The sequence below is a fragment of the Bombina bombina genome, chromosome 6 (assembly GCF_027579735.1).
Source record: "Bombina bombina isolate aBomBom1 chromosome 6, aBomBom1.pri, whole genome shotgun sequence".
NCBI lineage: Eukaryota > Metazoa > Chordata > Amphibia > Anura > Bombinatoridae > Bombina > Bombina bombina.
Window position 1 is genome coordinate 26,120,322 of NC_069504.1, and position 19,360 is coordinate 26,139,681.

General features: G+C 40.8%; 1 protein-coding gene across 1 annotated transcript in view; it reads right to left on the reverse strand.

The window, feature by feature from the left end:
* The window catches only part of RBM28 (RNA binding motif protein 28), a 182,782-nt gene that overhangs the window by 37,206 nt on the left and 126,216 nt on the right, over nt 1–19,360 (reverse strand). Inside the window, exon 15 of the mRNA XM_053716329.1 lies at nt 18,770–18,919. Within this exon, the coding sequence (XP_053572304.1) occupies nt 18,770–18,919 (150 nt within the window). The remainder of the gene's footprint in view (nt 1–18,769; nt 18,920–19,360) is intronic.

Sequence of the window (19,360 nt, forward strand, 5' to 3'; positions counted from 1 at the left end):
AACTGCCTTCTCATAACCACTAAATGCACACACACACTATACAACTGCCTTCTCATAACCACTAAATGCACGCGCACACACACTATACAACTGCCTTCTCATAACCACTAAATGCACACACACACTATACAACTGCCTGCACATAACCACTAAATGCACGCACACTATACAACTGCCTTCTCATAACCACTAAATGCACACACACTATACAACTGCCTTCTCATAACCACTAAATACACACACACACTATACAACTGCCTTCTCATAACCACTAAATGCACACACACACTATACAACTGCCTTCTCATAACCACTAAATGCACACACACACACACACACACTATACAACTGCCTTCTCATAACCACTAAATGCACACACACACACACACACTATACAACTGCCTTCTCATAACCACTAAATGCACACACACACACACACACACTATACAACTGCCTTCTCATAACCACTAAATGCACACACACTATACAACTGCCTGCACATAACCACTAAATACACACACACTATACAACTGCCTTCTCATAACCACTAAATGCACACACACTATACAACTGCCTGCACATAACCACTAAATACACACACACTATACAACTGCCTTCTCATAACCACTAAATACACACACACTATACAACTGCCTTCTCATAACCACTAAATGCACACACACTATACAACTGCCTTCTCATAACCACTAAATGCACACACACACTATACAACTGCCTGCACATAACCACTAAATGCACGCACACTATACAACTGCCTTCTCATAACCACTAAATGCACACACACACTATACAACTGCCTGCACATAACCACTAAATGCACGCACACACACTATACAACTGCCTTCTCATAACCACTAAATGCACACACACACTATACAACTGCCTTCTCATAACCACTAAATACACACACACTATACAACTGCCTTCTCATAACCACTAAATGCACACACACTATACAACTGCCTTCTCATAACCACTAAATGCACACACACACACTATACAACTGCCTTCTCATAACCACTAAATGCACACACACACACACACACTATACAACTGCCTTCTCATAACCACTAAATGCACACACACACTATACAACTGCCTTCTCATAACCACTAAATGCACACACACACTATACAACTGCCTTCTCATAACCACTAAATGCACACACACTATACAACTGCCTTCTCATAACCACTAAATGCACACACACACACTATACAACTGCCTTCTCATAACCACTAAATGCACACACACACTATACAACTGCCTTCACATAACCACTAAATACACACACACACTATACAACTGCCTTCTCATAACCACTAAATGCACACACACACACTATACAACTGCCTTCTCATAACCACTAAATGCACACACACACACTATACAACTGCCTTCTCATAACCACTAAATGCACACACACACTATACAACTGCCTGCACATAACCACTAAATGCACACACACTATACAACTGCCTGCACATAACCACTAAATGCACACACACACTATACAACTGCCTGTACATAACCACTAAATGCACACACACACACTATACAACTGCCTGCACATAACCACTAAATGCACACACACACTATACAACTGCCTGCACATAACCACTAAATGCACACACACTATACAACTGCCTTCTCATAACCACTAAATGCACACACACACTATACAACTGCCTTCTCATAACCACTAAATACACACACACTATACAACTGCCTTCTCATAACCACTAAATGCACACACACACTATACAACTGCCTTCTCATAACCACTAAATGCACACACACACACTATACAACTGCCTTCTCATAACCACTAAATGCACACACGCACTATACAACTGCCTGCACATAACCACTAAATGCACGCACACACACTATACAACTGCCTTCTCATAACCACTAAATGCACACACACACACTATACAACTGCCTTCTCATAACCACTAAATGCACACACACTATACAACTGCCTTCTCATAACCACTAAATGCACACACACACTATACAACTGCCTTCTCATAACCACTAAATGCACGCACACACACACTATACAACTGCCTTCTCATAACCACTAAATGCACACACACTATACAACTGCCTTCTCATAACCACTAAATGCACACACACACACTATACAACTGCCTTCTCATAACCACTAAATGCACACACACACACTATACAACTGCCTGCACATAACCACTAAATGCACGCACACACACTATACAACTGCCTTCTCATAACCACTAAATGCACACACACTATACAACTGCCTGCACATAACCACTAAATGCACGCACACACACTATACAACTGCCTTCTCATAACCACTAAATGCACACACACACTATACAACTGCCTTCTCATAACCACTAAATGCACACACACACACTATACAACTGCCTTCTCATAACCACTAAATGCACACACACACTATACAACTGCCTTCTCATAACCACTAAATGCACACACACTATACAACTGCCTTCTCATAACCACTAAATGCACACACACACACTATACAACTGCCTTCTCATAACCACTAAATGCACACACGCACTATACAACTGCCTGCACATAACCACTAAATGCACGCACACACACTATACAACTGCCTTCTCATAACCACTAAATGCACACACACACACACTATACAACTGCCTTTTCATAACCACTAAATACACACACACACACACACACTATACAACTGCCTTCTCATAACCACTAAATACACACACACACTATACAACTGCCTTCTCATAACCACTAAATACACACGCACACTATACAACTGCCTTCTCATAACCACTAAATACACACGCACACTATACAACTGCCTTCTCATAACCACTAAATGCACACACACACACTATACAACTGCCTTCTCATAACCACTAAATACACACACACACTATACAACTGCCTGCACATAACCACTAAATGCACACACACACTATACAACTGCCTGCACATAACCACTAAATGCACGCACACAAACACACTATACAACTGCCTTCTCATAACCACTAAATGCACGCGCACACACACTATACAACTGCCTTCTCATAACCACTAAATGCACACATACTATACAACTGCCTTCTCATAACCACTAAATGCACGCGCACACACACTATACAACTGCCTTCTCATAACCACTAAATGCACACACACTATACAACTGCCTTCTCATAACCACTAAATGCACACATACTATACAACTGCCTTCTCATAACCACTAAATGCACGCGCACACACACTATACAACTGCCTTCTCATAACCACTAAATGCACACACACACTATACAACTGCCTGCACATAACCACTAAATGCACGCACACTATACAACTGCCTTCTCATAACCACTAAATGCACACACACTATACAACTGCCTTCTCATAACCACTAAATGCACACACACTATACAACTGCCTTCTCATAACCACTAAATACACACACACACTATACAACTGCCTTCTCATAACCACTAAATGCACACACACACTATACAACTGCCTTCTCATAACCACTAAATGCACACACACACACTATACAACTGCCTTCTCATAACCACTAAATGCACACACACACACTATACAACTGCCTTCTCATAACCACTAAATGCACACACACACTATACAACTGCCTTCTCATAACCACTAAATGCACACACACACTATACAACTGCCTTCTCATAACCACTAAATGCACACACACACTATACAACTGCCTTCTCATAACCACTAAATACACACACACACTATACAACTGCCTTCTCATAACCACTAAATACACACACACACTATACAACTGCCTTCTCATAACCACTAAATACACACACACACTATACAACTGCCTTCTCATAACCACTAAATGCACACACACACTATACAACTGCCTTCTCATAACCACTAAATGCACACACACACACACTATACAACTGCCTTCTCATAACCACTAAATGCACACACACACTATACAACTGCCTTCTCATAACCACTAAATGCACACACACACTATACAACTGCCTTCTCATAACCACTAAATACACACACACACACTATACAACTGCCTGCACATAACCACTAAATGCACACACACACTATACAACTGCCTTCTCATAACCACTAAATGCACACACACACTATACAACTGCCTTCTCATAACCACTAAATGCACACACACTATACAACTGCCTTCTCATAACCACTAAATGCACACACACTATACAACTGCCTTCTCATAACCACTAAATGCACACACACTATACAACTGCCTTCTCATAACCACTAAATGCACACACACTATACAACTGCCTTCTCATAACCACTAAATGCACACACACTATACAACTGCCTTCTCATAACCACTAAATGCACACACACTATACAACTGCCTTCTCATAACCACTAAATGCACACACACACTATACAACTGCCTTCTCATAACCACTAAATACACACACACTATACAACTGACTTCTCATAACCACTAAATGCACACACACACACACTATACAACTGCCTTCTCATAACCACTAAATGCACACACACTATACAACTGCCTTCTCATAACCACTAAATACACACACACACACTATACAACTGCCTTCTCATAACCACTAAATACACACACACACTATACAACTGCCTTCTCATAACCACTAAATACACACACACACACTATACAACTGCCTTCTCATAACCACTAAATACACACACACACACTATACAACTGCCTTCTCATAACCACTAAATACACACACACTATACAACTGCCTTCTCATAACCACTAAATGCACACACACACACACACTATACAACTGCCTTCTCATAACCACTAAATGCACACACACTATACAACTGCCTTCTCATAACCACTAAATACACACACACACTATACAACTGCCTTCTCATAACCACTAAATACACACACACACACACACACACTATACAACTGCCTTCTCATAACCACTAAATGCACACACACACACTATACAACTGCCTTCTCATAACCACTAAATACACACACACACACTATACAACTGCCTTCTCATAACCACTAAATGCACACACACACTATACAACTGCCTTCTCATAACCACTAAATGCACACACACTATACAACTTCCTTCTCATAACCACTAAATACACACACACACACTATACAACTGCCTTCTCATAACCACTAAATGCACACACACACTATACAACTGCCTGCACATAACCACTAAATGCACACACACACACTATACAACTGCCTTCTCATAACCACTAAATGCACACACACTATACAACTGCCTGCACATAACCACTAAATGCACACACACACTATACAACTGCCTGCACATAACCACTAAATGCACACACACACTATACAACTGCCTGCACATAACCACTAAATGCACACACACACACACACTATACAACTGCCTGCACATAACCACTAAATGCACACACACACTATACAACTGCCTGCACATAACCACTAAATGCACACACACACACACACTATACAACTGCCTTCTCATAACCACTAAATGCACACACACACACACACTATACAACTGCCTTCTCATAACCACTAAATACACACACACACTATACAACTGCCTTCTCATAACCACTAAATACACACACACACTATACAACTGCCTTCTCATAACCACTAAATACACACACACACTATACAACTGCCTTCTCATAACCACTAAATGCACACACACTATACAACTGCCTTCTCATAACTACTAAATGCGAACACACACACTATACAACTGCCTTCTCATAACCACTAAATGCACACACACACTATACAACTGCCTTCTCATAACCACTAAATGCACGCACACTATACAACTGCCTTCTCATAACCACTAAATACACACGCACACTATACAACTGCCTTCTCATAACCACTAAATACACACACACTATACAACTGCCTGCACATAACCACTAAATACACACACACACTATACAACTGCCTTCTCATAACCACTAAATACACACACACACTATACAACTGCCTTCTCATAACCACTAAATACACACGCACACTATACAACTGCCTTCTCATAACCACTAAATACACACACACTATACAACTGCCTTCTCATAACCACTAAATACACACGCACACTATACAACTGCCTTCTCATAACCACTAAATGCACACACACACACTATACAACTGCCTTCTCATAACCACTAAATACACACACACTATACAACTGCCTGCACATAACCACTAAATACACACACACTATACAACTGCCTTCTCATAACCACTAAATACACACGCACACTATACAACTGCCTTCTCATAACCACTAAATACACACACACTATACAACTGCCTTCTCATAACCACTAAATACACACACACTATACAACTGCCTGCACATAACCACTAAATGCACACACACACTATACAACTGCCTGCACATAACCACTAAATGCACACACACTATACAACTGCCTGCACATAACCACTAAATGCACGCACACACACACACTATACAACTGCCTTCTCATAACCACTAAATGCACGCGCACACACACTATACAACTGCCTTCTCATAACCACTAAATACACACACACACACTATACAACTGCCTTCTCATAACCACTAAATACACACACACACACACTATACAACTGCCTTCTCATAACCACTAAATACACACGCACACTATACAACTGCCTTCTCATAACCACTAAATACACACACACACTATACAACTGCCTGCACATAACCACTAAATGCACACACACTATACAACTGCCTGCACATAACCACTAAATGCACGCACACACACACACTATACAACTGCCTTCTCATAACCACTAAATGCACGCGCACACACACTATACAACTGCCTGCACATAACCACTAAATGCACGCACACTATACAACTGCCTTGTCATAACCACTAAATGCACACACACACTATACAACTGCCTTCTCATAACCACTAAATGCACACACACACACTATACAACTGCCTTCTCATAACCACTAAATGCACACACACACTATACAACTGCCTTCTCATAACCACTAAATGCACACGCACACTATACAACTGCCTTCTCATAACCACTAAATGCACACACACTATACAACTGCCTTCTCATAACCACTAAATGCACACACACACTATACAACTGCCTTCTCATAACCACTAAATACACACACACACACTATACAACTGCCTTCTCATAACCACTAAATGCACACACACACTATACAACTGCCTGCACATAACCACTAAATACACACACACTATACAACTGCCTGCACATAACCACTAAATGCACACACACACTATACAACTGCCTTCTCATAACCACTAAATACACACACACTATACAACTGCCTTCTCATAACCACTAAATGCACACACACACTATACAACTGCCTTCTCATAACCACTAAATACACACACACTATACAACTGCCTTCTCATAACCACTAAATGCACACACACACTATACAACTGCCTTCTCATAACCACTAAATGCACACACACGCACTATACAACTGCCTTCTCATAACCACTAAATGCACACACACGCACTATACAACTGCCTTCTCATAACCACTAAATGCACACACACGCACTATACAACTGCCTTCTCATAACCACTAAATGCACACACACGCACTATACAACTGCCTGCACATAACCACTAAATGCACACATACTATACAACTGCCTGCACATAACCACTAAATGCACACACACACTATACAACTGCCTTCTCATAACCACTAAATGCACACACACACACACACACTATACAACTGCCTGCACATAACCACTAAATGCACACACACACTATACAACTGCCTGCACATAACCACTAAATGCACACACACTATACAACTGCCTGCACATAACCACTAAATGCACACACACACTATACAACTGCCTGCACATAACCACTAAATACACACACACACTATACAACTGCCTTCTCATAACCACTAAATGCACACACACACTATACAACTGCCTTCTCATAACCACTAAATGCACACACACTATACAACTGCCTTCTCATAACCACTAAATGCACACACACACTATACAACTGCCTTCTCATAACCACTAAATACACACACACTATACAACTGCCTTCTCATAACCACTAAATGCACACACACACTATACAACTGCCTTCTCATAACCACTAAATGCACACACACACTATACAACTGCCTTCTCATAACCACTAAATGCACACACACACTATACAACTGCCTTCTCATAACCACTAAATGCACACACACTATACAACTGCCTTCTCATAACCACTAAATGCACACACAATATACAACTGCCTTCTCATAACCACTAAATACACACACACACTATACAACTGCCTTCTCATAACCACTAAATGCACACACACACTATACAACTGCCTTCTCATAACCACTAAATGCACACACACACACACACTATACAACTGCCTTCTCATAACCACTAAATGCACACACACACTATACAACTGCCTTCTCATAACCACTAAATGCACACACACACACACACTATACAACTGCCTGCACATAACCACTAAATGCACACGCACACTATACAACTGCCTTCTCATAACCACTAAATGCACACACACACACTATACAACTGCCTTCTCATAACCACTAAATGCACACACACACTATACAACTGCCTGCACATAACCACTAAATGCACACACACACTATACAACTGCCTTCTCATAACCACTAAATGCACACACACTATACAACTGCCTGCACATAACCACTAAATGCACACACACTATACAACTGCCTTCTCATAACCACTAAATGCACACACACACTATACAACTGCCTGCACATAACCACTAAATGCACGCACACTATACAACTGCCTTCTCATAACCACTAAATGCACACACACTATACAACTGCCTTCTCATAACCACTAAATGCACACACACACACTATACAACTGCCTTCTCATAACCACTAAATGCACACACACACACACACACACTATACAACTGCCTTCTCATAACCACTAAATGCACACACACACACACACACACTATACAACTGCCTTCTCATAACCACTAAATGCACACACACACACACACACACTATACAACTGCCTTCTCATAACCACTAAATGCACACACACTATACAACTGCCTTCTCATAACCACTAAATGCACACACACACACACACTATACAACTGCCTTCTCATAACCACTAAATGCACACACACTATACAACTGCCTGCACATAACCACTAAATGCACGCACACTATACAACTGCCTTCTCATAACCACTAAATGCACACACACTATACAACTGCCTGCACATAACCACTAAATGCACGCACACACACTATACAACTGCCTTCTCATAACCACTAAATGCACGCACACACACTATACAACTGCCTTCTCATAACCACTAAATGCACACACACACTATACAACTGCCTTCTCATAACCACTAAATGCACACATACTATACAACTGCCTGCACATAACCACTAAATGCACGCACACTATACAACTGCCTTCTCATAACCACTAAATGCACACACACACACTATACAACTGCCTTCTCATAACCACTAAATGCACACACACACACTATACAACTGCCTTCTCATAACCACTAAATGCACGCACACACTATACAACTGCCTGCACATAACCACTAAATACACACACACTATACAACTGCCTTCTCATAACCACTAAATGCACACACACTATACAACTGCCTGCACATAACCACTAAATGCACGCACACACTATACAACTGCCTTCTCATAACCACTAAATACACACACACACACTATACAACTGCCTTCTCATAACCACTAAATGCACACACACACTATACAACTGCCTGCACATAACCACTAAATGCACACACACACTATACAACTGCCTGCACATAACCACTAAATGCACACACACTATACAACTGCCTGTACATAACCACTAAATGCACACACACACACTATACAACTGCCTGCACATAACCACTAAATGCACACACACACTATACAACTGCCTGCACATAACCACTAAATGCACACACACTATACAACTGCCTTCTCATAACCACTAAATGCACACACACACTATACAACTGCCTTCTCATAACCACTAAATACACACACACACTATACAACTGCCTTCTCATAACCACTAAATACACACACACACACTATACAACTGCCTTCTCATAACCACTAAATGCACACACACACACTATACAACTGCCTTCTCATAACCACTAAATGCACACACACTATACAACTGCCTTCTCATAACCACTAAATGCACACACACACACTATACAACTGCCTTCTCATAACCACTAAATGCACACACGCACTATACAACTGCCTGCACATAACCACTAAATGCACGCACACACACTATACAACTGCCTTCTCATAACCACTAAATGCACACACACACACTATACAACTGCCTTCTCATAACCACTAAATGCACACACACACTATACAACTGCCTTCTCATAACCACTAAATGCACACACACACTATACAACTGCCTTCTCATAACCACTAAATGCACGCACACACACTATACAACTGCCTTCTCATAACCACTAAATGCACACACACACTATACAACTGCCTTCTCATAACCACTAAATGCACACACACACTATACAACTGCCTTCTCATAACCACTAAATGCACACACACACACTATACAACTGCCTTCTCATAACCACTAAATGCACACACACTATACAACTGCCTGCACATAACCACTAAATGCACGCACACACACTATACAACTGCCTTCTCATAACCACTAAATGCACACACACACTATACAACTGCCTTCTCATAACCACTAAATGCACGCACACACTATACAACTGCCTGCACATAACCACTAAATACACACACACTATACAACTGCCTTCTCATAACCACTAAATACACACACACACACACTATACAACTGCCTTTTCATAACCACTAAATACACACACACACACACACACACTATACAACTGCCTTCTCATAACCACTAAATACACACACACACTATACAACTGCCTTCTCATAACCACTAAATACACACGCACACTATACAACTGCCTTCTCATAACCACTAAATACACACACACACTATACAACTGCCTTCTCATAACCACTAAATACACACACACACTATACAACTGCCTTCTCATAACCACTAAATACACACACACACTATACAACTGCCTTCTCATAACCACTAAATACACACGCACACTATACAACTGCCTTCTCATAACCACTAAATACACACACACACTATACAACTGCCTTCTCATAACCACTAAATACACACGCACACTATACAACTGCCTTCTCATAACCACTAAATACACACACACACACTATACAACTGCCTGCACATAACCACTAAATACACACACACACACACTATACAACTGCCTTCTCATAACCACTAAATGCACACACACACACACTATACAACTGCCTTCTCATAACCACTAAATACACACACACACTATACAACTGCCTGCACATAACCACTAAATGCACACACACACACTATACAACTGCCTGCACATAACCACTAAATGCACGCACACAAACACACTATACAACTGCCTTCTCATAACCACTAAATGCACGCGCACACACACTATACAACTGCCTTCTCATAACCACTAAATGCACACATACTATACAACTGCCTTCTCATAACCACTAAATGCACGCGCACACACACTATACAACTGCCTTCTCATAACCACTAAATGCACACACACTATACAACTGCCTTCTCATAACCACTAAATGCACACATACTATACAACTGCCTTCTCATAACCACTAAATGCACGCGCACACACACTATACAACTGCCTTCTCATAACCACTAAATGCACACACACACTATACAACTGCCTGCACATAACCACTAAATGCACACACACTATACAACTGCCTTCTCATAACCACTAAATACACACACACACTATACAACTGCCTTCTCATAACCACTAAATACACACACACACTATACAACTGCCTTCTCATAACCACTAAATACACACACACACACTATACAACTGCCTTCTCATAACCACTAAATACACACACACACTATACAACTGCCTTCTCATAACCACTAAATACACACACACACTATACAACTGCCTTCTCATAACCACTAAATGCACACACACTATACAACTGCCTTCTCATAACCACTAAATGCACACACACTATACAACTGCCTTCTCATAACCACTAAATGCACACACACTATACAACTGCCTTCTCATAACCACTAAATGCACACACACTATACAACTGCCTTCTCATAACCACTAAATGCACACACACTATACAACTGCCTTCTCATAACCACTAAATGCACACACACTATACAACTGCCTTCTCATAACCACTAAATGCACACACACACTATACAACTGCCTTCTCATAACCACTAAATACACACACACTATACAACTGACTTCTCATAACCACTAAATGCACACACACACACTATACAACTGCCTTCTCATAACCACTAAATACACACACACACTATACAACTGCCTTCTCATAACCACTAAATACACACACACACACTATACAACTGCCTTCTCATAACCACTAAATACACACACACACACTATACAACTGCCTTCTCATAACCACTAAATACACACACACTATACAACTGCCTTCTCATAACCACTAAATGCACACACACTATACAACTGCCTTCTCATAACCACTAAATGCACACACACACACACACACACACTATACAACTGCCTTCTCATAACCACTAAATGCACACACACTATACAACTGCCTTCTCATAACCACTAAATACACACACACACTATACAACTGCCTTCTCATAACCACTAAATACACACGCACTATACAACTGCCTTCTCATAACCACTAAATACACACACACACACTATACAACTGCCTTCTCATAACCACTAAATGCACACACACACTATACAACTGCCTTCTCATAACCACTAAATGCACACACACTATACAACTTCCTTCTCATAACCACTAAATACACACACACACACTATACAACTGCCTTCTCATAACCACTAAATGCACACACACACTATACAACTGCCTGCACATAACCACTAAATGCACACACACACTATACAACTGCCTGCACATAACCACTAAATGCACACACACACTATACAACTGCCTGCACATAACCACTAAATGCACACACACACACACACTATACAACTGCCTTCTCATAAGCACTAAATGCACACGCACTATACAACTTCCTTCTCATAACCACTAAATGCACACACACACACACTATACAACTGCCTTCTCATAACCACTAAATACACACACACACTATACAACTGCCTTCTCATAACCACTAAATACACACACACACTATACAACTGCCTTCTCATAACCACTAAATACACACACACACTATACAACTGCCTTCTCATAACCACTAAATGCACACACACTATACAACTGCCTTCTCATAACTACTAAATGCGAACACACACACTATACAACTGCCTTCTCATAACCACTAAATGCACACACACACTATACAACTGCCTTCTCATAACCACTAAATGCACGCACACTATACAACTGCCTTCTCATAACCACTAAATGCACACACACACTATACAACTGCCTTCTCATAACCACTAAATGCACACACACACACTATACAACTGCCTTCTCATAACCACTAAATGCACGCACACTATACAACTGCCTTCTCATAACCACTAAATACACACGCACACTATACAACTGCCTTCTCATAACCACTAAATACACACACACTATACAACTGCCTGCACATAACCACTAAATACACACACACACTATACAACTGCCTTCTCATAACCACTAAATACACACACACTATACAACTGCCTGCACATAACCACTAAATACACACACACACTATACAACTGCCTTCTCATAACCACTAAATACACACGCACACTATACAACTGCCTTCTCATAACCACTAAATACACACGCACACTATACAACTGCCTTCTCATAACCACTAAATACACACGCACACTATACAACTGCCTTCTCATAACCACTAAATACACACACACACTATACAACTGCCTTCTCATAACCACTAAATACACACACACACACACACACACTATACAACTGCCTTCTCATAACCACTAAATACACACGCACACTATACAACTGCCTTCTCATAACCACTAAATACACACGCACACTATACAACTGCCTTCTCATAACCACTAAATACACACGCACACTATACAACTGCCTTCTCATAACCACTAAATACACACACACTATACAACTGCCTGCACATAACCACTAAATACACACACACTATACAACTGCCTTCTCATAACCACTAAATACACACGCACACTATACAACTGCCTTCTCATAACCACTAAATACACACACACTATACAACTGCCTTCTCATAACCACTAAATACACACACACTATACAACTGCCTGCACATAACCACTAAATGCACACACACACACACTATACAACTGCCTGCACATAACCACTAAATGCACACACACTATACAACTGCCTGCACATAACCACTAAATGCACGCACACACACACACTATACAACTGCCTTCTCATAACCACTAAATGCACGCGCACACACACTATACAACTGCCTTCTCATAACCACTAAATACACACACACACACTATACAACTGCCTTCTCATAACCACTAAATACACACACACACACACTATACAACTGCCTTCTCATAACCACTAAATACACACGCACACTATACAACTGCCTTCTCATAACCACTAAATACACACACACACTATACAACTGCCTGCACATAACCACTAAATGCACACACACTATACAACTGCCTGCACATAACCACTAAATGCACGCACACACACACACTATACAACTGCCTTCTCATAACCACTAAATGCACGCGCACACACACTATACAACTGCCTGCACATAACCACTAAATGCACGCACACTATACAACTGCCTTCTCATAACCACTAAATGCACACACACACTATACAACTGCCTTCTCATAACCACTAAATGCACACACACTATACAACTGCCTGCACATAACCACTAAATGCACGCACACACACTATACAACTGCCTTCTCATAACCACTAAATGCACACACACACTATACAACTGCCTTGTCATAACCACTAAATGCACACACACTATACAACTGCCTTCTCATAACCACTAAATGCACACACACACACTATACAACTGCCTTCTCATAACCACTAAATGCACACACACACACTATACAACTGCCTTCTCATAACCACTAAATGCACACGCACACTATACAACTGCCTTCTCATAACCACTAAATGCACACACACTATACAACTGCCTTCTCATAACCACTAAATGCACACACACACTATACAACTGCCTTCTCATAACCACTAAATACACACACACACACTATACAACTGCCTTCTCATAACCACTAAATGCACACACACACTATACAACTGCCTGCACATAACCACTAAATGCACACACACACTATACAACTGCCTGCACATAACCACTAAATGCACACACACACTATACAACTGCCTTCTCATAACCACTAAATGCACACACACTATACAACTGCCTTCTCATAACCACTAAATACACACACACTATACAACTGCCTTCTCATAACCACTAAATACACACACACTATACAACTGCCTTCTCATAACCACTAAATGCACACACACACTATACAACTGCCTTCTCATAACCACTAAATACACACACACTATACAACTGCCTTCTCATAACCACTAAATGCACATACACACTATACAACTGCCTTCTCATAACCACTAAATGCACACACACACTATACAACTGCCTTCTCATAACCACTAAATGCACACACACGCACTATACAACTGCCTTCTCATAACCACTAAATGCACACACATGCACTATACAACTGCCTTCTCATAACCACTAAATGCACACACACACTATACAACTGCCTTCTCATAACCACTAAATGCACACACACGCACTATACAACTGCCTGCACATAACCACTAAATGCACACACACACTATACAACTGCCTTCTCATAACCACTAAATGCACACACACGCACTATACAACTGCCTGCACATAACCACTAAATGCACACACACACTATACAACTGCCTTCTCATAACCACTAAATACACACACACTATACAACTGCCTTCTCATAACCACTAAATGCACACACACACTATACAACTGCCTTCTCATAACCACTAAATGCACACACACTATACAACTGCCTTCTCATAACCACTAAATGCACACACACACTATACAACTGCCTTCTCATAACCACTAAATGCACACACACTATACAACTGCCTTCTCATAACCACTAAATGCACACACAATATACAACTGCCTTCTCATAACCACTAAATACACACACACACTATACAACTGCCTTCTCATAACCACTAAATGCACACACACAATATACAACTGCCTTCTCATAACCACTAAATACACACACACACTATACAACTGCCTTCTCATAACCACTAAATGCACACACACACACACACTATACAACTGCCTGCACATAACCACTAAATGCACACACACTATACAACTGCCTTCTCATAACCACTAAATGCACACACACACACTATACAACTGCCTTCTCATAACCACTAAATGCACACACACACTATACAACTGCCTGCACATAACCACTAAATGCACACACACTATACAACTGCCTGCACATAACCACTAAATGCACACACACTATACAACTGCCTTCTCATAACCACTAAATGCACACACACACACTATACAACTGCCTTCTCATAACCACTAAATGCACACACACACTATACAACTGCCTGCACATAACCACTAAATGCACACACACACTATACAACTGCCTTCTCATAACCACTAAATGCACACACACTATACAACTGCCTGCACATAACCACTAAATGCACACACACTATACAACTGCCTTCTCATAACCACTAAATACACGCACACACTATACAACTGCCTTCTCATAACCACTAAATGCACACACACACTATACAACTGCCTTCTCATAACCACTAAATGCACACACACACACTATACAACTGCCTTCTCATAACCACTAAATACACACACACTATACAACTGCCTTCTCATAACCACTAAATGCACACACACACACTATACAACTGCCTTCTCATAACCACTAAATACACACACACACTAAACAACTGCCTTCTCATAACCACTAAATACACACACACTATACAACTGCCTTCTCATAACCACTAAATGCACACACACTATACAACTGCCTTCTCATAACCACTAAATGCACACACAGACTATACAACTGCCTTCTCATAACCACTAAATGCACACACACACACTATACAACTGCCTTCTCATAACCACTAAATGCACACACACTAAACAACTGCCTTCTCATAACCACTAAATGCACACACACTAAACAACTGCCTTCTCATAACCACTAAATGCACACACACTATACAACTGCCTTCTCATAACCACTAAATGCACACACACACACACACACACACACACACTATACAACTGCCTGCACATAACCACTAAATGCACACACACTATACAACTGCCTTCTCATAACCACTAAATGCACACACACTATACAACTGCCTTCTCATAACCACTAAATACACGCACACACTATATAACTGCCTTCTCATAACCACTAAATACACACACACACTATACAACTGCCTTCTCATAACCACTAAATACACACACACACTATACAACTGCCTTCTCATAACCACTAAATACACACACACACTATACAACTGCCTTCTCATAACCACTAAATACACACACACACTATACAACTGCCTTCTCATAACCACTAAATACACACACACACTATACAACTGCCTTCTCATAACCACTAAATACACACACACACTATACAACTGCCTTCTCATAACCACTAAATACACACACACACTATACAACTGCCTTCTCATAACCACTAAATACACACACACACTATACAACTGCCTTCTCATAACCACTAAATACACACACACACTATACAACTGCCTTCTCATAACCACTAAATACACACACACACTATACAACTGCCTTCTCATAACCACTAAATACACACACACACTATACAACTGCCTTCTCATAACCACTAAATGCACACACACACTATACAACTGCCTTCTCATAACCACTAAATACACACACACACTAAACAACTGCCTTCTCATAACCACTAAATACACACACACACACTATACAACTGCCTTCTCATAACCACTAAATGCACACACACGCACTATACAACTGCCCGCACATAACTACTAAATGAACACACACACCACACACTAGACAATCCTAGGATCCATCCATACCATGTACGGCACTGTAGGTGCTTACCCACACAACACATCCTAGCGCCTTCAAGTGAACGATATTTTATCAAGGCGACTTAGGCCCTCACAGACAAGTAGAGAACCCCAGATGCTCACCATGCCAGTCCTCAACCACACACCTCTCAATCCTTCCCCCACATACAGCATCTGCCAGGTCTTTGCAGTCTAAGGATATTACATTATCTCACTTTTTGGGGTCCAAAGATATCCGGATTGTTGTTGACATGGCGAAGAGCTGCTAGGGCGTGTTCATGTTCAAGAAACTCGACAAAGCCGTAACCCAGGGACTGCCCCTTAATGTTTCCTCCCACGCCTTTCATATCCCGCATCACACGGCTCTGCAAAAGACCACATGAGGTTAGGGACAGCAAGAGGGGCTGCAAGTCTGGACTAAAGGAAGGGAGAATGTAAGGCCAAATAGATAGGGAAAGATTCGAGATTGGAGATTAAGTAGATGGAGGAGGAGGATTATGGGCAATTGTCCCCTGACCTGAGATTTATGCATCCTAACCAATACATGGCAATACTGATGTAAAACGGACTACAAAAAAAAAAAAGTAACAAGAGCTCTAATAACCCTTTAATTAATAAATATATATATATATAAAAATTATTTTTACCTTATAAATGTATTTATTTCTTGACACGGTGAGTCCATGGATCATCTCTAATTACTATTAGGAATATCACTCCTGGCCAACAGGAGGAGGCAAAGAGCACCACAGCAAAGCTGTTAAATATCACCTCCCTTCCCTCCAATCCCAGTCATTCGACTGAAG